Below are 27,150 nucleotides of genomic sequence, written 5' to 3'. Positions count from 1 at the left end.
CTTTTGGATGTTGAAAGAATATGGCAATTTGACACAAACACTCTAATTTGGTTGGTTTACAAAAGGGCTGTGTGATGGAAATGGAATATGAGGAGCTCAGGGGACACACTGCAGCCACGTTAAGCATGAATTATGGATAAGGGAACGGAGTAAGATGACAGCAGCTTCCAGCTCTGGCCAAATACCCGCTTAGGGAACGAATTATTGCTAGACTTTAACAAAACAATGCTGTTGTTTTCTGGGCCAAGGAACTGGAAAGTTCTTTTTATACTTTGCTAATGGGAGACAGGTCATCTGTGGATCTGATCCTTGTCATGGAGCAGTTGAACCTGTCCCCACCTGCCTGCAGTTAACGAGGCTGCAGCTGAACTCTGCTGTGCTGGAAATGGCGCCGTGTGACTTAAGTAGGCTGATGGAGAGTTAAAAATACAAGTTGCCTTGGCAAGGCTTTTGCAAACACCTGCCTTGCAGGCTGTCCTCCCACACAGCGACCTTGGGAAAGCCAGGAAAAGCTGAGTAGGGGGAGCCAGGGTGTAACCGCGCTCCCCGGGGCGCTGGCGGTGTCTCGTTCCTCTTGCAGAATTTGCATGTGGCTGTCAGCAGGGGCTTGGTGGTGGACCAGCCTGGTCCTAGGAGGACTCACGACTCTGAGGAGGACGTGGTGGCTGCTCAGCCCTCTAATCTGCTTGTTGACCAAGTCAGCAAGGGACTGGGCTCCATCTCACAGAGGAAGGGCTGGCGCCCCGAGAGTGGCTCTGACGGGGTGGCAGTGGTCAGGGGGCCTGCTGAGGAGCTAGCCGCCATGTCTATCTTAGAGAAACGACAAGGCAGCGTTTGTCCTAGTGTTGGGCAAGGGAAGAAAAGACAGGGTGTGACAGCTCAGCTGGGGGGGCGTCCCCTTCCCTTCCTAGGGAACCAAACGGCCCCCAGTGCAAAGCAGTCAAACGGCTGCTTCTGGAAGCCCATGCTGGGCATCAGAGGCCCAAAGTGGGCTGGGAACAACATGGCACCCGCCGGAGCCCAGCAAGAGGGAATCTGCCATCGCACATTAGAGGCAGCCCTTGTCCAAGTCGCCGCAGGCCCCTGCAGCGGTAGCCAGGTAACCATCTGGCCTGGCTGTGCGGGTGTCGCGGGCAGGCCTGTGTGGCTCACAGCACCTCAGCCCGGCCGGCCAGCGCCGTGAGCTCAGTGCTGCTGCAGCTGCTGCTCAGAGCGAAGGCTCCGTCAGGCAGCGGGAGACAGCCCTCTTGGAGCCCCTGTGGTGGCCTGCCCGGAATAGCAGCCGCGGGACAGTTGTCATGAGAAGGCTGGACCCTCACCGGGGTAAGCTGTTTCTCTGCAACTGTAAGCAAAGTGGGTTTGCAGTGGCCAGCATCTGCTATCTAACACGTGTGGTGGGAAGCGCTAGCCCCTGGAATGTGGGGCCTTTAGCTCTCAAGAGGGGGGATGGGGGTGAAGGACTTCATCTTGGGGGTGTCAGCCTTCCCTTTCAGGAAGGACCAAGCCCTTTTCTTGGGGAAATTCCATTTGCCTCCGATCAGCTGAAAGCCTGGCCTTCAGACAGGGCGGGGAGCTGTGCTTTGTAGAAGGTGCTGCCGTTCATGGAGTATCTCTGAGACATCAATTATTGCCTGGGCAACAGCAGCACCACGGCGGCACATGGCTTGGGTTGCAAAACACACTCTAGTGGCAGAGACGAATTCTCGGGGGGAGGGGGGGCTGCAGTCCCTTCAAGAATCTGATGAGAGGTAACCAGGTTTTTCCCAGAAAATGCCCTCATGCACATTTCCCACACAGCGGGTCCTTGAATAGCATCATTTTATTCAATGTCATTTTGTTATAACATTGAGAAAAAAATTGATTCCCGGCTGGGGCCACTGTCTGTGTACAGTCTGGACGTCCTCCCGGTCTCTGAGTTTTGTGGGCACTCGTTTCCTCCCATGCCCCAAAGATGTGCAGGTGAGGTTTGTTGGTCGCAGTCTGAGTGTGTGTGTGAGGTGAGTGTGCCCTGTGATGGGAGGGCGTCCTGTCCAGGGTGGGTCCCTGCCTTGCACACTGAGCTGCTGGGATAGGCTCTGGTCACCCACCACCTTGAACTGGAATAACAGTTGGAAAATGAAAGAAGGAATGAATAAAAATTATTGTAAAAAAAAAACTGCCTCCCCTAACCATACACATGCACAATAGTAAGTGACGCCGTGCACGAGTGCCTAGTGAGCCCAGCCTGGTGTTTGACCTGTGTGGTGGAAGGAGGCGCTCCTGACAATTTTTGCTTTGCAAACATTTATTTTGTGATATGACCCACCATCGCTACAACTGCCAACACCCACTGAAGTCACCAAAAATTGGGTAATTACCTTGTTTTCAGTAATTTTTCTTAAATGTATGTATAACTCATGTCTACTTAATGTTTAATATTAGAAGTGTTTGATTTCAAGTTCTAAAGTTTGGTGATGTTTTTATGGCCAGCAATATGCCATGGGAACTTAACTCTTGTTTACATCCATTAGCCTATAGTAAAATTAGTTTCATTATACATCATTTTGCTTAAAGTTGCAAGTTCTTTTTTTGAGACAAAGTCTCGCTCTATTGCCCAGGCTGGAGTGCAGTGGTGCGATCTCCACTCACTGCAACCTCTGCTTCTCGGCTGCAAGCGATTCTCCTGCCTCAGCCTCCCGAGTAGTTGTGATTACAGGCATGCACCACCAGGCCTGGCTAATTTTTGTGTTTTTAGTAGAGATGGGGTTTCGCCATGTTGGCCAGGCTGGTCTTGAACTCCTGATCTCAGGTGATCCGCCTGCCTTGGCCTCCCTAAGTACAGAGATTACAGGCCTGAGCCACCTTGCCCGGCCAAAATTAGTTTCATTATACCTCATTTTGCTTACAGTTGCAGTTCTAAGAATACCTATTGATGACGGTTGGTGATGAGTTACTGTACCATGTTGCAGGTCTCCTGGATCCTGGGCTGGGAGCCCCTTTAGTGGAGGTTCTGGGAAAACGCACGTGACTGTGGGTTTACAAAACAAAACCATGGTGGGAGGTAAGATTTCAAGGGGGTGGAAAGAGAGCTGGAACTGTGGCATACCAGGGGATTATCACTGTATGCCTTGCCCAAGTTAAAATAACTTGACCAATAAATAAATTCAAAGCATTTAATATTAGAACAACTACGGACATCATAAAGCAGAAAGCAAGTCCGACCATGTTTTGAGACGCGACATGAGATCTTTCGCGTTTCACCGTCCAGCTCCCCCGGCAGCATGCTTGAGTGTCTCCACCTGTGGGGAGCCGGGGATGGCGGCATCTCTGGGAGGGACTCAGGAGGAAAGTAGAGGACCAATCGGCTGAAACCTCAGAACTTGTGAAGGGGTCTGGGTAAAGGTAAGGGGGCTTAATTTGGATAAATGTTGGCTTATAAAGGAGCATTTCTCCTTCCCCTGTCAGTGTGATTGATTCCAGGGTGTTCAGGTTTGCAGCAGAAAACGCTGCCTGAAGTTGGTGTGCTTGAAGATAACAGCTTGGATCCAATACATTTTCCTTTACAAAACCCAGGCAACTTTCATGAGTGGCAGGTATGTTACAAACAGGCTTTGCGGTGGGAGGGTCTACACTTGTGAGATTTTTATACTGGACCAGCTGCTGGCTGCTGTAATTCTGGGTCTAATGACTTTACACTGTTACCTTTAATTGCTGCAAACTAGGAAGGGAGAATGCCCCCGCAAAATGAACTGGGAATGCAGACTTAGAAGGGGCTGCTTTTTGAAAAGAAAAATATTTTCCCCCGTGGTCCAGATGCATTAAGACTATGAGAGGGAAAGGGCGGGGCTTGATGAGAACCTTCTAAAGCCAGGTCACCAGCAAACAGTCTGACCACCCCATGACGACAACGAAGGTAAACAAAACCCTGCATTTGCTGCCTACAGGCCATCTCCACTTAGGAAGCCAGCTGGCTGAAAGGAAGCAGGACACCCTCCGGTCCATCTGCCGCAGGAAGGCGGGTCCGAAGGAAAGCACTCTGGACGGGAGGCCACGCTTTCCAGCCGCAGCTCTGTCTGCTCCGTTCCCCTGTGTAGTTGGAGATGAATGTGGAGTAGCTGCATACCTTAAGCAATCTGAAAAACCTTCCAGAACCTTCAAGACGTGAAGGTTCCAGGCTTTGGAGTCATGGCCAGCATTTCCCGCTGATATATACGCATGTGCAACTGAGAGGACTCGGGTTTTCTCTGGAACGAGTGTGGATAGACGGTTCCCACGTGGCAGGTACTTCCGCATCCTCAGGTACCTTTTCTCTTCCTCATGGCTCCTTGTACCTTTTTGTTTTATCAAGAGTTGTATATTTTGTCTTTTTTTTTGTCAAAAACTGCTTTTGAGCCGGGTGCAGTGACTCACACCTGTAATCCCAGCACTTTGGGAGGCTGAGGCAGGCGGATTATTTGAGGTCAGAAGTTTGAGACCAGCCTGGCCAACATGGCAAAACCCTGTCTCTACTAAAAATATACAAATTAGCCAGGTGTGATGGCAGGAGAATCACTTGAACCCAGGAGGCAGAGGCTGCAGTGAGCCGAGATCAGGCCATTGCTCTCCAGCCTAGGTGACACAGCGAGACTCCACCTAAAAAAAACAAAAAACAAAAAACCCCTGCTTTTGACTTTATAATAACTATTGGTTTTCTATTCCATTAATGTCTGATTTTATCCTGATTTAACCCCTGCCTTCTGCTTGCTTTGGGATTGCGGCTACCTTTTCTGAGCTGAGGTGCCAGCCCCTCCCAGCCTCATCCCCTGGGTTTTGTATTCAGTGCTTTTACTGTCAACCCAGTCTAGAGAGTTTATAGTTTGTTTTTATTAACTTCTTTAAATCCAAGTGAATTCGGGAGTGTCTGGAATTGTCTTATTTTGCTTTTTGTTGATTTCTCACTATTCTGCACGGGGGTCAATTCCTAGAAAAGCAGGGTGCAGTGCCCGAGGGTACAGCCCACAGGGTGCAGTGCCCGAGGGTACGGCCCACAGGGTGCAGTGTCTCGGGGGTTGGAGGGGTTCTATAATTTGGCCTGTATGGTGCGAATCTTTGTGTATCTGAGCTGTTCTTTGTGGCCTTCGTACAGGGTGGTTTTTTGTCATGTTCTATGTGTATCTGAAATTCTATACATATCTATTGGATCCAGCTTGTTAGCGATATTAAGTAAATCTTCCAGATCTTTACGTTTTTTCTCACTGATTTGCCTGCTATGAGAATGGATTTTATTGCTCTTTGTAGTTCTATCAGTTTTGCTTTGATATTCTGAAGGTATATTAGGTGGATGCTGTTGCGTTTAGAACTGTTGAAAATCAAGAGTAAGGCAATGGCTTGCTTCCAGAATATTTTGGAAATGGCAGCTCTGTATCACACTGAACAGTTCTCTCCTGTCCTGTTCATCTTGATGGCTGTTTAGTCAATGAATATTTAGAAAATATTTGCTTTGTAACACACATCATAGACACAACAGTAAGCAAAATAGTCATTAATGACTAAACTGTGTAAGTATATGATTATAAACCATGGTAAAAGCTGTGAAGAAAAAGTTCTGCTCTACCAGCTTGCTACTGGAAGGTGGTGGTGGCAAGTGTCACAGAAGAGCACCCTAAGTAAATACAGGGAAAAGGACATGGAGGTTATTGCCTTGGAGGCCAGGGACAAGCACATCCAAAGGCCCTCGGAGGAAAAGAGGGAAGGGACTGGAGACTGGAAAGACGGCCTGCAGGGCTGGAGCTGGGAACGCGAACACAGAGAAGCTGGTTGAGCAGGGACCATATGGGACCCCACAGCGAGATCCCTGAGGTGTCCTGAGGGAGCTGAGGCCAGAGTGGCCGGCTGGGTGGGGAAGGAGGCTACGTTTGTGTTGGCAGCATGTGCGACTTGAGCCCCAGCATACACCAGGTTGCCCCAGGCGCCGGGGAAGTGCAGGGGTCAGGGAGACACATGCCGTCAGGCACAGCACCCTGGGCCGCCTTCTTCCCCTAAACATTTACCACCCGTGCAGAGCCGCCTGGAGTTTTAATGTGGATAAAACTGGTTCTTCCCATTTTTCTCCTTGCTCCTGAGGCACGTCCCTAAACGTGGTTATAGGGAAAGGCCAGTGCGAGGTCACAGTAGTGAATGGCCATGGCGTCACAGGATGAACGGCAGACAGGGAGAGGGCTCTGGAAGGCCAGCTGGTCCACTGCAAACTCGTAGGCACGGATCAGCCCCCGGTGTCTAGAAAGAGCACAAAGATGGTGACAGGTCAGGGTGGCCTCGCTGGCCTTCACCCCGGCTGCTTCTGTCTTTGCAGGAGGCGTTCTCCTGAGACCAGACAGAGGTTCATCTTCACAAAGGTGTCCTCCGGGCACACAGCATTAGATACTCACAGTCCCAGGCTTAGTGGTCAACATGGGGGTGCACAAGTCGGATGGGTGCAGTGAGAGTCACAGGGCAAGGACTCAAGAGGATGGGCCTTGCCACTGTGACAGGATTCTAACCACAGCAGACCCCTCAGCATACGGCCTGCCCTCCCTCTCTGCACAGCCGGCAGTGTGGACTCGCCCCACAGGGCTGTCGTGCATCAGATGCTAGGCGCTCAGTACAGGTCAGCATCGATGTTTACGTTCCCAATTCCTAGAAAGGCAGGGCCCTGCCTGAGGGTATAGCTCATAGGGTGCAATGTGTCATGGGGGCGGGGGTTCTATACATCAATCAAACTAAGATGGTCTCTGACTCGCCCAGCCCCACCACTAACCTCCTGTGAGTAGTGAAGCTGTCCAGGTCGACGTTTCGCATCACCGTCTGGTAGGGCACGTTGGCCGTGATGAGGCTGTGGCTGCTGAATGAAATGTGCTGCACGGGGTGTCTGGAAGGCAGCGGGAGAGAGCTCGTAAGGGGGCATCCACTGGGCCTGCGCACAGCCTGCACTTGCTGCCACAGACCTGGGAGTTCAGAGCTGCAGGGGATTCTAGAACCCATAAAGCGAAGCTTCTCTTTCAGAGGGAACAGGCCCCCACGGAAGCAGTGTCTCACCTCAGCTCCCAAGCTCAGGTGAGCAGGCCGTGCTTTGGGCATGACTTTGTAAACAGGTCTGCATGCCCCGTACGCATGCTGGCATCTGCCCCAACCACCTGGTACATTCCAGACATAAAGGACACTCCCTACTGGAGATGAATCAACCACGTGCAACAGAGACTGGTCCACCGCTGCCTCCCTGGGCAAGTCCCTTGAGCTCTCCCAGCCAGGCTGTCCATCATCTATGAGCACTGGGGGCACGTTCACTGCTGATCCAGGAAGGCGCCCCCGATCCGGCTCACAGGGCTGCAGTGACACACGTCCCCTGGGTGGTGAAAGCACGTTTGGGAAATCTGGGAACAAAATGGCTCCAAGTCTGTTGAACAGAGGTTTGCGTTTTTTCTGAAACTTTTGTGCAGTACCTGCTGTGGTCACGGCACTGAGCTAGGAGACACTGAATTAAAAAGATGTCTCATCCAGGTGGATGCCTGACCCAGGGAGGGCCCTAGCCAGTGAAGAAGGTAAGATGCAGTCCCAGAAAACATGACTAATGCTTCTGTAGCACGAGCGAATTTACAAGCTACAAAGACTGCGTGATGCAGAATTAAGTGCTGGGAGGAGGGCTGAAAGGGTCTGTTGGGAGGGGTGCACAGGAGGGGACGAGGCCTGTGTGGGCTGGGCCAGGGCTGCTCCCAGGATGGCTGGGGCTGCTCTCCTTGACTAAAGCAGAGGGTTCTTGGGAGTGAGGGAAGCTAGGGAGCAGTCCCTACCTCCCCGGGGTTGGGACACCCACAGCAGGAACGTGGTGGTGGATTTGAATGGGGCCTGGAGGATGAGAAAGACCCACAGAGGGAGGGCAGGCTTGGCGGAGGCCTGCAGCATGGCAGACTGACGGCACCCTGTCAGGCAGGCGAGGACCTGGGCTGAAGAGACTGAGGCCTGGCAGCAGGCACTGCAGGTGAGGCCTTGAGTAAGTCAGTGAGTTCTGGGCAGGAGACCGTGTGTCTGTCAGCCTTGTGCTGGTGACAAACTGTTTTCACCGCATGGGGGACAAGCCCGGGTCGCACAGGGACAAAGGCAGTGCTGGGACAGGGCCACACCTCTGGGGAAGGCCTTCCTTACCTAGGCTTCATCTCAGTGGCCTGTACCGGGGGTGCAGCTTTGTAGAGAGAAAAATGAGACCTGCTAGAGTGTGGGGCCGGCAGCTATCCCTGAGGACCTGGATGGCTGATCCAGCAACGCTTTAAAACAAATGCTGACTTTTCCTCAAAGGCAAATGCTTCCGGGAATTTCGGTGCAGTTTTAGTTGCCATTTGGCACCACCTGGTGGCAATTCAGTGCATCAGCATGGAAGTCAGAAAAAGGGCCCAGGCGACAGGGACAGCCACAGCGAGGGGGCGGGCCTAGGCAGTACCCAGGGCTCTGTGTGATAAAATCTGCCAGCCCGTGTTGGCCAACACCGCCCTCCAAGGAAGAGGCCCATTCTGCGTGTAAGCCTGCCGCCTCTCGGAGACGCCTGGCAAACTGCTGGCCTTGCATAAAGAGCAGGTCGCTGCTCAGGTCAGGTTCTCAGAGGCCGGTTTACCTGGATTTGCAGTAAGTGGGGAACAAATCTGAGTTCACTGCGAGGGCCTGGCCCTGTTTCTGCTCTTCTATGTTGTCATGCTCACAGGCCACTGGCCCAGAATCATCTTGTTTTTGTAGAGATGGGGTTTCATTCTGTCACCCAGGCTGGAGTACAGTGGCACAGTCCCTGCAGCCTCAAACCCCTGGGCTCCATGGAGCAATCCTCCCGTCAGCCTCCGGAGTCACTGGGACTAGAGGTGCACGCCACCATGCCTGGAGGATTTTGAAAGAGGTAGGGTCACCCTGAGTTGCCCAGGCCAGTCTCAAACCCCTGGCCTTGAGAGCTCCTCAGTGTCCTGAGTGGCTGGGATTACAGGTGAGCCAGCAGGCCTGGCCGGATGTCTCTTCCCAGTGGTGCTGAGGGGCAGCGAGGGAGAGGGCCCGCTGCCTTTATCCCCACCTGTCTCAAAGGCAGGGTCTCCAGTTCAAGGCCTGCAGGGCGAGGCAGAGGTGGTGGCGGTGGCCTCAAGTCAGCTCTGACGAACCTGCCCCGGGCTGGGCTGCTGCTCTGAAGGTCAGAAGCAGGCTCACTGGAAATGTCTTAACCAGTTAGGCACCAATGGCATAAACCTACCCACATCTGTGACGCCAACAGCCTGTGCTGAGGGTAGTGTGTATATCTCCAATAATGGTGTTAAAGGTGCAAACGACAAATTCCTCCTTCACTGGAGCCTCTATGAACCCCTTCAGTCTTAAGTGCTCTTCTATGTAAACGGCACGAGGACAGTCTAAGCAGCAGGCAGTACCATGGTTACACATGACAGACTCGAGTGGAGGACAGCGGCCGGGCCAGCCCTGCCTTCCACCTGTGGGCAGGTGGGGTGTCACATCCTGGCCTAGCCCAGCAAGTTTCCTACGTTTTCGAGTTCCCTTTTCTGTTTATTAAGATGGAGAAATCCTAAAATAATCAGAATAGCACTTGCAAAAAAGTAGTTTCATTCTTAGAGAAAGCTGGGCCTGACTAATATTCGAATTGTGGCGATCTGAATGATGTCAGAGACAGGAACTGCATCCCCAGTGACCAGCGCCATTTCCAAGCCTGTTTCCTCCTCTGCAGAGCGGTGCTGGTACAGCAGCTGGCTCCTAGGGTCACAGTGAGGATTCACCTGGCGAAGCTGGGGGTGGGGGCATTGAGCACCGTTCCTGGTGCAGGCTGATCAGTGCTGCCTTCCCTGTCGCTACTAGAAACTCCCAAGAGTGTCTGGAATGCACCTTACCCAGAATACACCTCCCACAGCTTTTGGTTCGTCCGATAATCCCACACGGACACCAGGCCTTCCTCGCCTCCGCTGACGATCTTCCAGTCGTCCATCTGCACGGCCGAGACCCCAAGCTGGTGGGCAGAGAGCGACAGGGCGATGTTACCGCTGCGGAGGTCATGGATCCTCACCCTGGACAGGCCCAAGAAGAGCAGAGAAGGGAAATGGGGTTAGAGTCAAAGCTTGAAATGAACAAACTGCCCCTTCACTGTGGTCTATGCGCGACACTGCTATGAAAAACTCCTCAGCTGCAAACATCAATAATAAGGACATCAACCTTTTATCTCCTCATTAGTAGACTGTCAGGGAGGACCCACGCCATCGCATCTGAATGGTTTACAAGCACGCGGAGCAAGAAAGACGCAGGCCAAGGACAGTGGCTGCCTACGTTACCTGCCTACCAGGGAAAAGCCACCTGTGTGACTGCACGCGCAGGTTGGCCTGAGAAGCCTGTCCCAGCAGTAGGTGTATTGCCCAGAACGGTAATTTTGCTGTTGGTAAAATAACCTGTTAAGGTAGCAAGAGCTACAAAGCCAGACACCCCAGATCCTCACCCGGTTAGGAAAAGAACACTTTTTGGGTATTTCACTTGACTTTGTAAGTTCATCGCTGTCTTGTTGGAAGTGAGAAAGGAAAAGCCTTTATACTTGATACGCACAGCAGAGCGGGGATAAAGGTGTGTGTACCCTGGGCAGTCACTGACTGAAATAATTACTTGCCTTATAATAATCCACATTTCTTTCAGAACCTCTTTAAAAACTGCTTTTTATGTATGTTGAATTTTTCACGAGGATAAGTTAGATAATGGGACAGAAATCTCGTATCCACTACAACCACCACCATACTTAGTTTCTACAATAAGCCACAAAGGCTAAAAGTAAATCAAATTGATTACATTTAATACATGTAAAGATGAGCTTAAGAGACCCTATGATGCAAGTTGAAAAGGAAAAGACAGTCCCTGCCCTGAAAAGACCCCAGCATCTAGCAAGGAACAGGACAAAGACAAGGATATATGATTAAAAACGCATGTCTGGCCCCAAAGCTGTGGAGAGACAGGATTCTCTGAAACACGTCCCATGCCCTGACTCTAGTTATGCGAACATGCGCACACACAACGTCGATTTTCCAAGTTCTGAGGGAAAATTATTTTGAACCAACAATTCTCTACCTAGCTTAGCTCCCAAGTTTGAAGGCATAATAGACTTTTTTTTCTTTAACAGAAAAGGACTCAAAGTGAACTACCTGTGGATACTCTCTGAAAGAAAGTGGCATAGCAAAATACCAGAACAAGAAGACAGATGGCTTAAGTGGGACCTGATGTGTCTGCTGGATCCATGGCGGCACACAGGACAAACCTTCCTATTAACAAGAAGAGCTGCCAATGGATCACAAAGTAAAAATACATGCTATGCGTGAAAAACACATCTGCAAATGAGGAAGAAAAAATGTTACAATTTAATACTAGAAAAGGCAGATTTCAAGGCAAAAGCATTTGCTGAGAACACTTATAACAGTGAAGGAGCGGTTTACTCAGTGTTTGGTCAGACCTGGAAGAACAAAACTCCATGGATCACATTTCTTTTTCTAGGTTTTGGTTTTTATTAGTTTTTTAAAGATAGGGTCTCACTCCCGTCACCCAGGCTGGAGTGTAGTGGCACTGCAGCCTCAACTTCCTGGGCCAGCTACTCACCTCAGCCTCCCGAGTAGCTGGGACTACAAGCACGTGCCACCACACCAGGCTAATTTTTTTTTATTTTCAGTAGAGATGGTTTTGCCATGTTGCTCAGGCTGGTCTCGAACTCCTGGGCTCAAGGGATCCACCCACTCAGCCTCCTAAAGTGCCGGGATTACAGGCGTGTGCCTCTGCACCCAGCCTGTTTTTGGTTTTTAATTGTTTCTTCAGTCACTATAATCTATTCAGAAATAATCTATTTCTATTTCTTGAATTTTTAAAATTTCCAAATCTGAAAACTTAGATGAGTAAATGGCTTTCTGGGAAAATAAGAATTATCAAAACGAATCCCCAGGAGACAGAAAATCCAAGTAGATAAAATAACAAATAGCAGCCTGAGGAAGCCAGCAAGGGGCAACAGTCCCCAAAAAAAAAAAAAAAGTCACTTTGGCCAGACCTGTAAGGACCAGCTGCCTCCAGGGCTAAGTTAACTGTTCCACAGCCTAGGAAAAGGAGGAAAGCTCCCAAATTCTCCATGAAGCCAGCACTCTATTACCAAAGCCTAAAGCTGAGAGCACGATCGAAGAAAACTACATATCCGACTGAAATATCAAGAACAGACTCCACAGCAAGATGCCACAGACAAGGGAATCAACAAAAAACCACCTGGTCATGTCCACGGAGGCCGAAAGAAATGGGATGAAACGTCACACCCATCCCAGATGTGGCAGTGAGGCACTGCCACCACCATTATTTCACATCGCTTTTTAAAAACTAGACACAATTAGACAAAAGGAAAAAACGAAAAGTAAAAAGATTGGAAAGAAGTGGGTAGACTTCTCATTAGTGAGAAGGGACAGTCCCAGAGAATTCAGTAACACAGAGTCAAAGATAAATTTAAAAAATAGAATCAAAGAAAATGTCCCATTTGTAACAACAGAGGCAAAATACTCTATAGTAGTTTTCTCAGCTTGGAGCTCTACCACATATATTATACAAATTATAGAGGGTGCAAAGAGTTAAACATAATTAAACTATAAAAATATTCAAAGGAGGACAGCCTTTCGAAACAAAGTACAGAAGGTGAAAAAAGGGTTTAACTTTTTCCTGTGGGGGCAGGGAAAAATCAGAAAGTCAGTCCAATGATAAACTGAGGAAAATGTTTGCAACAAAAAGGGCTAATGTCTTATAATAAATGCCTTCAAATCAGTAAAGACTGACAACCCATTATTAAATCGAGAGAAAAGATAAGAAAAAGCAATTCACAGAAAAATACTAATGGCTTTTCAACACGTGTAAGATGTTTAAGTTTACTGGTAATAAGATAAATTACACAGTAAAACTACAATGCAATGCCACTTTGTCACCCATCTCCCCAGCAAAGGTGAAGTGTGGTAACGCCCTTCGAGGCACTGTGTGGCAGGGAGTCGTGGACAGGTAGGTACTCCTAGACAGCTGAGGCGAGCACAAATCCTTCTTTGGGGAGTGACTTGGCAATATCCAACCAAACACCACATGCACCTCACTTCTGAGCCGGCAATTCCACTTCAAGGAGGTAGCTACACAAGTGTCCACATACACGCAAGGCCAGTCAGCAAAGCACTGACCTTAGTTGCAAAAGAGGCTTCTGTTTCAGACAACATGTTGACGGTTCCACTGCAAAACGCTTAAAAATGCTGGATAAAATCCTTTTAAGGGTACTGCTGAGCTCACGTAGTGACTTGCCCAGGACCTGAGCTGAAAACCAGATAGGAGAAGGTGAGCTGCAACTTCAGTTGCCCAGGTGGTGGGGGAGCCTGCTGGCAAGCGCCAGGCTCAGCTCCGTGGTTTCATCAAACACACTGAAGGGCCACCCAAGGCAGGGAGCACAGAGTATGGAGACTCCTGCTTTCAATACAAAAGCATGAAAGTATAGTCTCTGAAATTAAATTCGGGAGATAGGCTGGAAGCAGATCAGAGAATGGGTGAATTAGAAGAAAAATCTGAAGAAATTACCAAGAATGGAGCACAAAGAGATGAATATGAAAACTGTGATAAGAGACATGAGGGACAGAAGGGGTGGTGCAGCATACGCCCCAAGTTCCGGAAGGACAGTTACCAGCTGGTGTTTCCCGGAACTGATGAAAGACATGCATGCCGACTCATGCACACGATCAAATACAAAAGACATACCTAAGAGTATAATTAGAAAAATGGGAGAACACAAAGACAAAGAGGTCCTAAAAGCAGCCTGAGAGAAAAAGACATTACCTATTAAGGAAAGATAATTAGACTGACAGGAAAAATTAGACACCTTTTCGCTGTGATGAACTGGAATGACTGGATGTAGGTGACACGATTAACTAGCTCATCAACTGAGTGCTAGTTAAAGCAACTATGGTACATCCATACAGTGGGACCCAGGACAGAACTACACAGGCCGACTGGCAGCCGTGCACACAGGCATGTGCTGGGGGGCATGCGTTTAGGCTGCGTGGGTGCAGACGGCCCCGGAGAACGCTCAGCATTCAAGTGATCACAATGAGGGAGGCTGACAAGGCTGTTGGGAAGAGGGTGCGCTTAGCCCTCTAGGTTACTCTGCTTTTGAGCCCATTTTGAATGTGCATACTTCCTGTTTAAATAAAACCAAACAATTCTGAAGATCAAATTCTGAAAGCACATATTTGAAACATTAACAACAATTACCTTGGAGAAGCAAGAGGGCAATAAAGGAGGCTTTTGTGTTTTCTTCTGGATGCTGCCATGTTTAAAAAACAAGAATTCATTCATGACCGGGAGGCCTTCAACGGTCACACTCTTTCTTGAGCTGAGAGGTGGATGCGCGGGCATTCTCGGTTATTCTTGAAACTGTACACATACCTTATATACGCTCCCATACATATGTTCTGTTTCATAATTTTAAAAATACTTTCATCTATTTCTTAGATAAGGTGAAATAAAACAGGATGGAACAATACGTCGTTTTAGAACACAGAGGAGACACTCTCTTCTTCCTGCTAGGCCGTGTAACTGACAAGGCAACGCAAGTGAATAGAGAGGTCCGTTGCTACAGATGCTGTTCAGTCTCTGACTTGCCAGTCAGGGATCTGGGAGCAGAAAGATGCAGAGAGAGTCTGAAGACGACTTTGAAAACAAAGGTCTTCCTCTGTCACATTTACAGACACCTATCCTTAGGCATGCGTAGGTAAGAGAACTCGGGCTGTGTGCGCAGGGAAGAGAAAAAGTATAAATGCTGTAAAGAGAACTCTGACTTTAGGCCATAATGGGAACTTGAAAAGGATTGGGGAAAGGGGGAGCGGAAATGTTTACCAAGTACTTTTCAGTGCATATTTGGTTAATCAGAGTCTATTCTGCTATGGTGATTTCCATAAAGAGCTCCTCTGTTGAATATTTATACTCCATAATTTACAGTTTGGCTGTTAAGGAGACAAAGGCAAACACAAATTTGGTCCAGAAGTTCAAAGTTTGCCATCTGTTTTCCTATTGTATTTAGATACCAGCATGGATGGCTCCAAGCAAAATAAACAAATAAACCAAAAGATATGGCCTCAGTGTATTTTATATCACTAAGAAAAAAAAAATAGGCCAAACCAGCCTTGAACTTCTGCCCCTTGGGAAAAAGGAAAAACATTTTTCTGACATCTCCTTAAAGAAGCACCACTCTGGCTTCTCGTCTACAGAAGCAGCACAGTGTGCTAAGTCCACCCAAGCCATTCAGATTCACGTGAAGGAACAGGTATCTGCCTCGGATATCTGACAGCGCGCAGCACCGGCCTGAATGCCGTGCGCCTTGGCAAAGCCCGTCGTCAGCTCAGTGCTCAAACCAAATACTCGACGCTGGGAAACAGGTAGCACAGCAAATGGGCACTAGAATATGCCAAGACAACCGATTCCAGGGACAAAGAGGAGCCAATGGTAGATATTGTGAATCCCCATCTAGCGAGTATTTCATCAACTTTGCCCGTTGAAAGAAAAAATAATTGGTCTGAAAGCTGTAATTGTATTATGTTTAATATTCATGGTTGGGCTTGGAGGACGGTTCCAACACTCCCTCTCTCCAGCCCCTCTCTAATGAAAATCACGCCATAGGAGTCGGCAGTAGCCCACCAATTAAAACAAAAGACACCAGAACCTTCCAAAGACTCCAACAGAGGAGCATCCATCTGATGGGCAGGAAAACGTGCTGGAACCGAGAGGGAGGCACGCTCTGGTTGGTCCTGTGTTAAGAGCTTTGAATAACTTATTATAACACTTGCAGATGGAGCAAATGCAACATTTACGCCCCAATCACTCTCTCTAACAGCAGGCAGCAGTAGCACGAGCACAGCACACAACTTTATATTTGTCAGGGCAAGAAGCAAGCGCCGAGATTCTGTAATTGGGGGGTCACAACTCAGGGCGTGCTTCCTATTGGCTTGGATTAAATACTCCCATATGATAATGAGGCACACTGTAGCTGATGGCAAGCTGAAGCCTATTCAGTGTCTGGCTCGGCAGTTTCATTAAGGAGGACCTGACCTTCAGCTATATTTCTACCCAGAAAATAAAGGGAACAAGCAATAAGGTATTACAATGTAGGCTTTTTTTAATGACCAAATTAATTTTAAAAATAATATTGTTTTAAAGAAATCAATACATGATTCTGTTTGGTCTCACTGAACCTGGGCTATTAAATATTAAAGAGGATTTTAAATATAACCTTATATGCCAAAATCAATAGCTTTATCTACAAAGCACTGACGATGGCCTTAGTGAAAGATTCATTTTAAACAGCAACTAGAAAAACATGTATTTTCAGGTAGAACTGCCAGTTTAATCCAGCTAGGCTAAGCTTAGTGCTCTCTGTATTTTAAGGCTGTATCTCTGAAGTTTAGAGTTCTCTGAATAGAGAACATACAATTCTATGTGGCCAAGACTAACAAGTCTTTCAGACTGGTCACTGAACCTTTCTGGACCAGCATTAGATGGTCTTGAACCAAAATTCTGATATCCATAACAAGTCCACCCAGTGGACAAAGATGATAATGTATATAATGCCAAGAAAAGGGCACATGGTCCCAAGTTGGAAATACTAAAACGTTTAGTTATTAACTAAGTCATGAGTATTTCCTATATACATATTGTTACTTTCATATGCAGTGACACCGTTCAACATGCCTGACATTTGTAAGTTTACTGTTGTATTATTTTAAAAAGGGTGAGGTATTATAATCAAAAAGCTGCATAGTGTGGTAGTGCCAGAACACAAGACATACAGATCAATGGAATAGAACTGAGAGTCCGGAATAAACCCTCAAAGTTACAGTCCATTCATTTTCAACAGTGGTGCCAAGACAACTGAATGGGGGAGAGAATTGTCATTTCAATAGATGGTGCCAGGATAGCTGGATATCCACAAGCAAAAGAATGAAGTTTAGGTCTCTACCTCACACCATATACAAAAATTAACGCCAAATGGATCACAGACTTCAGTGTAAGAGCCAAAACTATAAAACCCTTTGAAGAAAACTTAGGAGTTAATCTTTGTGAGCATGGGTTAGGAAATCGTTTCTTAGCTATGACATCGATAGCACAAATGCAAAAGAAAAAAAAAAACAGACAAATGGAGCTTCATCAAAATTGAAAACTTGTGTGCTTCAAAGAATATAATCTAGAAAGTGAAAAGACAACCCACAGAATGGGAGAAAATATTTTGCAAATCACATATCTGATGAGAGATTTGTACCTGGGCTATATAAAAAAAAAAAACTCTAATAACTCAATAATAAAAAGACAGCCCCATTAAAAAATGGGCTAAGGATTTGGATAGACATCTCTCCAGAGAAGATATACAAACAGGCAATAAGCACGTGAAAGGATATTCATCACCACGGGCTGTCAGAGAAATGCAATCTAGAATTTGAGACAGTAGCAAGTGTTGGTGAGGGGGCTGAGAAACTGGAACCCTCATCCAGTGCTGGTGGGAATGTAAAATGGTACAGCCACTATAGAAGAGTCTGGCAATTCCTCAAATGGTTTAACATAGAAGTACCACATAAGCCAGCAATTCCACTCCCAGTGTATTTCCCCAACCGAACTGAAAATATGCATCCACAAACAAACTTACACATAAATGATAACAGTAGCATTATAATAGTCGAAAGGTGGAAGCAGCCCAAATGTCCACTAACTGATATAAAGAAAATGTAGTACATCTGCACAAGGGAGTATTACTTGGCCAGAAAAAGGAATGACATACCGATACATGCTACAACTTGGGTTTATCTTAAACACATACTAGGTGGAATAAGCCCAGTCATAAAAGGTCACAGATTACATCATTTCATTTATAGGAGATGTTCAGGCAAATCCACAGAGAAAGTAAGTAGATGAGTGGTTGCTTAAAGCTGGAGGGGATAAGGGAAAGGGTGAGTGACTGCTAATGGATGTGGGGTTTCTCTTTGGGGTGAAAATGTTCTAAAATGGACTGTAGTGATACCTGCACAACCTTGTGGACCTACTCAAAACACTAAATTGTACAATTTAAATTGGTGAATTATGTGGCATGTAAATTAAATCTCAATACAGCTGCTAAAAAATAAACTTGAGACCATGGGGGAAAACACTGGAATTTGCTGGCTCAGTGACTTAGTAACCCAATTACAGCCTGACATTTGCCCTTAGCACCAACTCTTGGTTCTCCATAGCACAGCACGGATCAGCTTCTCCCTGCTAGATCCCCAGCTGCACTGGTGAAAATGAGCAGATCACAGATAAGAAGACTGAGAGCTACAGAACAGGAAGGGTCCTCGTTTAATACAGCCCTTGACTGCCAACTACAGTGCTGACTTCAGTCACTGAAAAGAAAGCAGGACGTTCTGATTCTGGCCAGGACGGAGTAAGCCCACTGCTGCCTCTCTCCTGTCAACTGCCAGCAAAACCTATGGACAAAACACAAGAACAAACACCTGAGGACTCTGGGGAGTCAACGCAAGCCGATGGATTGCAGAGGAGACTCAAACCCATGGAAGTGGCTGTATAGGGGAGGAGTTTCCCATTTTTTCCCCTTTTTCCTCCTGCAGCCTTGCCCGGAGTATGGACTCCAACATGCAGAACTGTGTGGTGGTGCAGGAAGCTAAAACTCCAATAGAAACTCCATCTTTCTGACCAGAGGAACAAAAGGGGCCCCTGCAGTCCCCAAAGAATAGGGGTGAGGGTTATTATGGGGTTATTTCCTCTTTCTTGTGGCTGTGTCACAAGGACAGTCCCCAGTCACATGCTGCATGGTGGCGGCAATTCAGGCAGGTAGAACTCTGACAGAAACCCTATCTTTCTGACCAAAGAACTATAAGAGAAAGGAATCCTTGAAGGCTGGAAAGTGTAAGGATTAAGAGAGGAGAAACCTCAAGAAAGGGATCACATAATACTGTGTCTAAACCCACATAAGTCCCAGGCTCATCCCTGGGCTATGTGGGACAGATTCAAAGCAGGACGGCAACGGCTTTAAGAGCTCAACTAAGAGTGAACCACTGCCAAGCCTCAGACTAACCCAAGTGGCACATGCACAGACCAAAAACAGCATAGAAACTGAACAGCTTTGGAAAGCGAACTGACACTGGAGTCACCATCCACAGAGGGTAAAATAGAACTTGCCGTCTGAACCTAAGCAGGGTGACTGCCTGTTTAAAAGCAAAACAAAGCAAAAATCATTCGTTGGAGGATTACATAACAGGATCCAGAGTGTATACAACACGACATCCACAATGTCCAGAATACAATTCAAAATTACTTGACATACCCCAAACCAAAAGCCAGACAGGAAAATGTGACCCTTTCTTAAGGGAAAAGACAATTAACAGATGTAAACCCTAAGATAGGCCAGTCTGGGAACCCTCAACGACTTTAAAGAACTTGTAGCTATATTCCACAAAGTAAAGGTAAAGCGCATGGGAACACTGACAGTGACCACCTCAGCAGAGACACAGAAACTATATGTATAAAAAGAAATGAACGGAAATTTTTAACCAAGAAAAGATGAAATCTGAAATAAAAAATTCACTGGATAGGCTCAACAGCAGAATGGAGATGACACAGGAAAGAGTCCATAAACCTGAAGTTAGAGCAACAGAGATGATGCAATCTGAAGAACAGAAAGAAAGATTTGGGAAAGAACATGAACACAGCTTTGGTGTCCTGTTGGAAAATTTCACAAGGTTTAATATTTACATTATTGAGGTTATCAGAAGGCGAGGAGAAAGGGATTATTCAGAAAAACTATTTGAGGAAGTAATGGCAGGAAACTCCAAATTTAGTGAAAGACATAAATATTCAGATTCTAAATGTTTAATAAACCCCAGATAGGGTTTAAACTAAAAAAAAAAAAAAAAAAACAAGTGATTACTTCCTGCAGACTTTTCCTTAGTGACTCATTCAAGTTTCTCATAAATGTGAATTCCTAAGCTATTAATTCATTGTTGCCTTCAGTGAATATATACTTTCATTTCACTGAAAACGCCACTGATTCCAAGAAGCATCATTACTTTGTGTAACTTTTAAAAATGCTGCCATTTTATGATGCTATTGTAAAAGTCCATTCTGATTTCACAGATGTGAAAATTTTTTTTTTTAAACATACATCTTAGAATTAATAGAAAATATACTGTGCTAGCACCCGCCAAACACCAGAGAGTGTGTGGTAAGTGGAATGGACACGAGCAGCCAGTCCTAACGCCAATGTGCATCACTCCCCCTGTACCATTACTCATTGCTCTTTCTTTTTAGTCTTAGCAAGAAGAGACAAAATATGCATTCAGAAAAACTCACTGATCTACACTGATAAAACTCTTACGCACAATCTCGCTTTTCTCTCTGCTCCCATCTTTACAAGCCTTCCCTCCCAGCAAGGGAAAAGCATGCTCTAACATTAACTCAGTTTCCACCCCAATCTTTCTCTTGCTCTTCATCAGACTCTGTTTATTTTTTAGTTTTTCTTTATCTTTTGAGATGGAGTCTCGCTCTGTCTCCCAGGCTGGAGTGCAGTGGTGTGATCTTGGCTCACTACAACCTCTGCCTCCTGGGTTCAAGCGATTCTCCTGCCTCAGCCTCCCGAGTAGCTGAGACTACAGGCATGAGCCACGATGTGTGGCTAATTTTTGTATTTTAGTAGAGATGGGGTTTCACCATCTGGCCAGGCTGGCCTTGAACTCCTGACCTCAAGTGTCTGGGTTTTCTTGAGTGATGGGACAGATACTTTTTCATTTTTAATTTAAGTCCACTGTCCCCCCACACCCCCAAAATAAAACTCCTTGCAAAATCCCACCCATGTTTGCAAACGACTTAAAACTGATTCCTTACTTTAATGAAAACATATTTTTGTCTTAATCTGGGGCAGTTTTATGTACCTTTAGAGTCCACCCATTCCCAAGTTATTTATAAAGCACTAAGAGAATGCAGTGGGAATTAAGTTTTTAAAATAAAATAGGAAGGTTCTAGGGTTTGTAAAAAATTGCATCAGTCAGTAAGTGACAGCCAAGGACATAGTTCTCTTCATAATATTTGACCCCTTACTCCCACTTTTAACATAAAACATAAGCTATACAAGCCTGGGCCGGCATCTCTAATAAGATCTTATTCATAGCTATTAAGCCTCTGGGGGAAAAAAGCAAGATTTCCCTCTACCACACTTAGTCTAGCTTCCTCATTCCTTTTTCCTAGATGTGCAATTTTTATTAAAACAACAGATTTTAAACCCCTCAATTCTAAGCTGCTGACCCAGCAACCCTGACTCAGGGAGTATTCTTACATATGACGGCTGCCCCTAATGTACCAGCAGTGGGCACACAGCTGGCACTGCTCTAGGACTCACACTGGTTAAATGCCAATTTGGATACCCCACCTCCAACTCTAAGTCACTAGTCTGTTCTTTTCATCCACAGAGACAGAGCATTTTTTAAAAAATGTAACATTGGCTTACTAATAAAATGGACTTAACACAGTCAAATTTGGACTGCAAACTGACCAGAGAGCCCTCCGACACTATGCACGGAACGCCTCTCTGGCAGTGCGTACGTAACAAGCAGCCTGCTCCAGAGGAGAAGTCAGCTCTCCTGAGTGTGTACAGTCATCCCTCAGTATCCACAGGGGACTGGTTCCAAGACCCCCTGCAATTCCAAAATCCACAGATGCTCAAGTCCCCCTTTACATATAGAGTGGTGTGGTATTTGCATATAACCTACACACACCCTCCCATAAAAACCATCTCTAGATTACTAATAATACCTAATACGATGCCTACACATAGCTTCATTATGATTCAACATAGTACCTGGCTTGCTGCAAATTCAAGTTTTGCTTTTTGGAACTTTGAAGAATTTTTTTCTTAATATTTTTGAAATTATGCAGAAAGCAGAGGTTTCTTCTCTGCAACACCCTTCTGGTTTCCAGTGAGCCTAAGCTGTGGCTGAAGATACAAATGTTCACACTGCAAGCACACTCTGAGCATCATCCACCATCCCAAAGAGCCCTCCACATCGCCTCTCCTCAAAAACAAGCAGCTGCCAGGCCCCTGTGTGGAGATCCTGGGAGGGGCGCTTGGAGCCTCTGCATAGCTCAACCTGGAAACTAAAATGCGGGATTAGAACTACAAACTGCCTTGATTCTTTTGCCATGCCACATGTGGGGCCACTTATCAAGCGTAGTTTCTAAAGAGAGCTAGCCCAGTGCGTGCCAAGACACACTGAGGAGTTCAGTTCTCAAGCACCAGAACATCGGGCATTTTCGGAGGCCTTGAAGAAAAATGATTATTTTTCTCCCCAGTAAAGCATACTCACATCATCTCCTTGCTCTAAGTTGGGGGCAGGTATCTAGGAGTGAAGGTCGGGAGTTGAAAATATTGTTTGACAGAGTAACTATTTTTGCAAGCTGCTGCACTGGCGGGACAGAGGCCTGGGATCTGGCACAGAGGAGTACCCGCCTCACGATCTGACACCCGCCTCCGAGCAGCCCGCCACCTGCAGCCCGGGGCCGGGCCCAGGGGAGGGGGTACCAGCCACCCCTGGCCCTCAGCCATGCTACCTCTCTTCAGGGCACTGGATCAGACACAGCAGATAACCGGCCAAAAAAAAAAAAAAAAAGAAAAGGAAAAGAAAAAACAAGGAGAGAGGAAGGGGGGAGAAACCTAAAATTTGGACTCAGAGGGTCTTTTCAAACACTTTAATCCTTTCTTGCTGATGGTTCCTGGGGTGCCCGCGGCTGGCACAGGCCCCTGTACCGGGAAAAGCTGACTCCCTAAGCCAGTGCGTTAAAGAGAAGGCTGCTAATCAGCTAAATAGAAACTGGAATCTGTTCACATGAAGTCTCCCTTTCCCTCCATCGCCAGAGGGACACCACCAGGTTCTGAAATACACTCTTGACATCATTTGGCAGGAAACCCTATTTTGTTGAACATGATTCATCCCTTAGGTTATTGTTTTTAATATTAGAAAGTGAGCTTTTAAGTGCCAAACAAATTCTGCAGCAGGGGGACAAAATATATTCCAAGTGGTCTCCCTGGACCTTCTACCAACTGCGTCCACCAAATGGCTTAAAAGAAAACCTTCCCATGGTGCTTCAGAAATGAAGCAGAGACATAGCGACATCCAACTATTACCTAATACAGGACTTTGTTCTCCGAGTCTAGAGTGTTTATGGGATCGGGGCTGAACTCAGGTGGGCAGAGCTGTTGAATGAGAACCGGGCAGTGTGAGCAGCGCAGTGGGGGCCGGGTGGCCAGGCCTTGGCCGAAGCCGTGGGGCTGCAAGGCAATGCCCTTCCAACTCACATACCTCCCGTCCATGTTGCCACTGACCATGAGGTTGGGAGGGCTGTCGCTGAGGTTGACACATGTGAAGTCACGGAGAACGTTACCCAGCTTCAAGAGGTGGCGTCCTGCTTCCAGGCTATATACCAGGATCTGAGAGAGGAAGAGAAATGTGTGGGCCCACAATTCCATACACCAGGCCAACATCAAACACTTTCATTTCACCATCGTGGAAGGCATGATCCTTACCACTCAGCTCCCGTGAAGATGTTCTGCCACTTAATTTCCTGATCTTTTTCAGGTTACTGATAGTATAGGGACATGGCTATTAGAGTGCCAAAAAGAAATGCAAAGGGAGAGAGAAGGAAATCCCGTGAATTTCTCAGGCCAAGGTGCACACTCAGGCCACAAGGAAAACGCGGGGAAATCAGGTATTCTAATTTCTTAACAAAGAGAAAGCTGTCTGGAAACGATGGGGCCACTGACTGCTTCTGATTTGGAATGAATGGGAAAGCTCGCAAGGCATCAGGAAGCTTGCAGATGAGCCAGCATGAGTTCTCATCTGAATTTACAACACAGGCGGGAAAAGAAGGAATAGTACAAGGACCAGGAAGATGAAGCTTGTATAGTTAGCCACTGGATGCTTCCTTCGGACTGAACTACAAACCAAAACACAAACTCACTTCCAAACACTTCTCTCTTCACTCTCTGCTTGCTAGTTTTAGGATGCTCTGTTCCACAGGGTATGAAAGTAATAAGAAGGTACCCCTGATTTCCAGACGATGCATTGTTATATTAGAACACCTCGTGTCTTCTCTCTAGCAGGGGGAAATTTATGTTTTTTGCTTTAAAAGTATTAATTCAATTCAACTTAATTCAAAGAACATTAAGTGCTTGCTATGTGTCAGTCACTGTTGTAGGTGCTGAGGACACAGTCCTTGCCCCAGATTCACATTCAGAAGGCTCCTCATTAACACACACGCAAACACACCAAGTTCTGAGCGTACTTTCTATCCTAGTGATCATGTTGATATTTCTAAATTAATGAACTCAAAAGTTTTTGGTTTTTTTGAGGGGGTGGGGGGACAGGGTCTTGCTCTGTCATCCAGGCTGGAGTGCAGTGGCAACATCATAGCTCACTGTAGCCTCAAATTCCTGAGCTCAGGCAATTCTCCCACTCAGCCTCCCGAGTAGCTGGACCTATGGGTGTGTCCCACCACGGCCTGCTGATATCTTTCTTTCTTTTTTTAAAATTTTTTAAGTAGAGAAGGGGTCTCACTATGTTGCCCAGCCTGGTCTCAAACTTTTGAGCTCAAGCGATCCTCCTGCCTTGGCCTCCCAAAGTGCTGGGATTATAGGCATCAGCCACTGCACCCAGCCAAAAGTTTTTGGTCTTTTTTTGCTTTTGTTTTTGAGACTGAGTCTCACTCTATCACCCAGGCTGGAGTGCAGTGGCGCGATCTTGGCTCACTGCAACCTCTGCCTCCTGGGTTCAAGCGATTCGTTTGCCTCAGCCTCCTGAGTAGCTGGGATTACAGGCGCCCGCCACCACGCCTGGCTAATTTTTGTATTTTTAGTAGAGACGGGGTTTCACCATGTTGGCCAGACTGGTCTCGATCTTCTGACCTCAAGTGATCCTCCCACCTCAGCCTCCCAAAATGCTGAGATTATAGGCGTAAGCCACCACACTTGGCCCCAGCCAAAGGTTTTAATAGTAATATTTTGTAGAAAGATTTATCCTTTGAGCACACACATGGAAATGATGTACATTTCTTCTTGTCAACCTATACATTTATCACTTACCAGGATACAGATTTTTACTTTAGTATTGAGAAGTTAATAATAAATTAAATATTCTCTACCTTGAAAATAATCAATCCTGTCAACACACATTTCTAACAAGTGAATCTTTGGAAGTTTCTAACGGTCAAAACAACACTATAATATTAACTATTGCTAACAGCATCTAGAAGGAAAAAGGACAAATTCAAAATTTAAAATGCCCTCTTAATCCATAAAGACTACAGAGAACAATTGCAGTTGAAAAGAAAAATTTCTGACGCAGAAAATTTCAACAATTTAAAAATATCAAGAGTAAGATTATTCTTCCAAGTAAGTATACAGAAATAACCAAATCTCTTATCTTCAGGGAATAACCTAAAAATTATATAAAATCAGCACCTAGAGGGAGAAAATATAAAGAGCAACCTCACATTCTATTATAAAAGTAGTATTCTGCATCTACTTATCATTAGAGTGTTCAAAAATTTGCACTCAATATTCTCTTGTTTTTAAAATACCTCAACTTCTGTAGCAGGAAGGTAAGGCCTTTAAGTCAGTAAAATGTTGATGGTAAATCTAAGAACTGAAATCTGATACTGAGTAGGTTCATGTGTCTTTATGTCTTCCAGTTGGTCTTTTTTGACAAGTGGATAAATTATTTCTTAGTGATATAGTGAGATGTAATCCCTTTCCAAAAAGACTCTCTGCAAATTCATCATAAAGACATCTAAGTTAGTCCAGAGTCCAGTATTTTCTAAAATGTTTAATAATTCAACGAATCAGAACTATCTGAAGAGTACCTTTACCATGACGTTTAGTTAAAGACCACAGAGATTAGAAAACACATTACCCATCTCAAAGGCAGTTCTTTCCATGTTACAAGTCCCTTAACGACCTTTACCATTTCTCCCTCCCTCCCACGTACTCTCTCTCTTTTAATAAGGTTGAGCAAATGGGACTTCATTTTATCTGATTGCCATAGACTAGTGAGATTAATTATTCATGCTCACACTCTCCCTCTTGTTAAGACCGTGCATTAGACTAATTTTTCTCTTTATTGCCCTAGTTGGGTGAGTCTCAACCCATGGCCACTTGACTCATTCTCAGAGGTGTACAGATATGCTGGAAAAACCTACCCCAGCTCAAATCCCAGAGAAAATATTCTGCACTAATGTGGCTGCCAAAGATGATGTTGAGGATGGTTCCTTTTAAGTACCAGGTGTATATTAGAGAAGAACTTGAACAGTGATTACAGAGCAAATTTTTGCAGGCACTAGATGTTTCTGTAAGAATTAGCTAAAACAGCTAAACCATGTTGAGGCTGGTTGTGTGCTTTACAATGGTACTATAGGAAATGCATGACACAGAGAATTTTTCCTCCTCTTTGGCTTCCAGGTAGACCTAGAAGGCAATGGGGGAAAGGCAAGCATTATCTTTAAAAATAACTTTAGCAGAAAGTTCTCTATTCATCTGTTTTTTTAAATTAGAGACCTTAAAGTATTTCCATAAATCCTAGTCTTAGAATCTTAACTTGCAATTTTGTCAGTGATTCTGATGTATCTGAAATCTATTTCTAAATCAAAAAATCTTTTTCTGATTTCAAATATGATACATCTTACAACAAATTCTAACATAACAGAATTCTATAAGGAAAGTGGTAGCCCTCTGTATATTCATCTCTCAGAAATCACCACTTTTAACAGTTTGATATATATACTTCTAGACTTTTCTTCTGCACATCTGTCTCTGTGTGTATACACATTTTTTTCCTAAATGGGATTATTTCATAACTCCTTTTCCCTATGTGGCAGTACCTATAGATAGATCTTGTACTTTTTCATGGTTGTGTAGAATTTCTCTGTGGATACACAATTCCATATGGATTGTTTCTAATTTTTAGATAAAATAAATAATGCTGTAATTCATTCAAGAGCCGGCCAACAGATATTTATCAATCATCTTCTAGGCACTGGAATGAACGTGCAGGGACGCTGGGTGACGTGCAGAAGTCCCAGCCT

General features: G+C 45.9%; 1 protein-coding gene across 2 annotated transcripts in view; it reads right to left on the bottom strand.

Moving 5' to 3' along the window:
- Positions 1 to 5,504: 5,504 nt before the first annotated feature.
- FBXW8 (F-box and WD repeat domain containing 8) overlaps positions 5,505 to 27,150 on the bottom strand; it is a 111,128-nt gene continuing 89,482 nt past the window's right edge. For both annotated transcript variants that reach the window (XM_025401121.1, XM_025401122.1), the window contains exons 8-11: positions 23,376 to 23,503; positions 9,858 to 10,031; positions 6,755 to 6,865; positions 5,505 to 6,234 (exon numbers count right to left, since the gene is read on the bottom strand). In XM_025401121.1, coding sequence (XP_025256906.1) covers positions 6,090 to 6,234; positions 6,755 to 6,865; positions 9,858 to 10,031; positions 23,376 to 23,503 — 558 coding nt within the window. In that variant the 3' untranslated portion in view covers positions 5,505 to 6,089. The remainder of the gene's footprint in view (positions 6,235 to 6,754; positions 6,866 to 9,857; positions 10,032 to 23,375; positions 23,504 to 27,150) is intronic.

The sequence above is a fragment of the Theropithecus gelada genome, chromosome 11 (genome assembly GCF_003255815.1).
Source record: "Theropithecus gelada isolate Dixy chromosome 11, Tgel_1.0, whole genome shotgun sequence".
NCBI lineage: Eukaryota > Metazoa > Chordata > Mammalia > Primates > Cercopithecidae > Theropithecus > Theropithecus gelada.
This window is presented reverse-complemented; position numbering and strand designations above follow the sequence as displayed.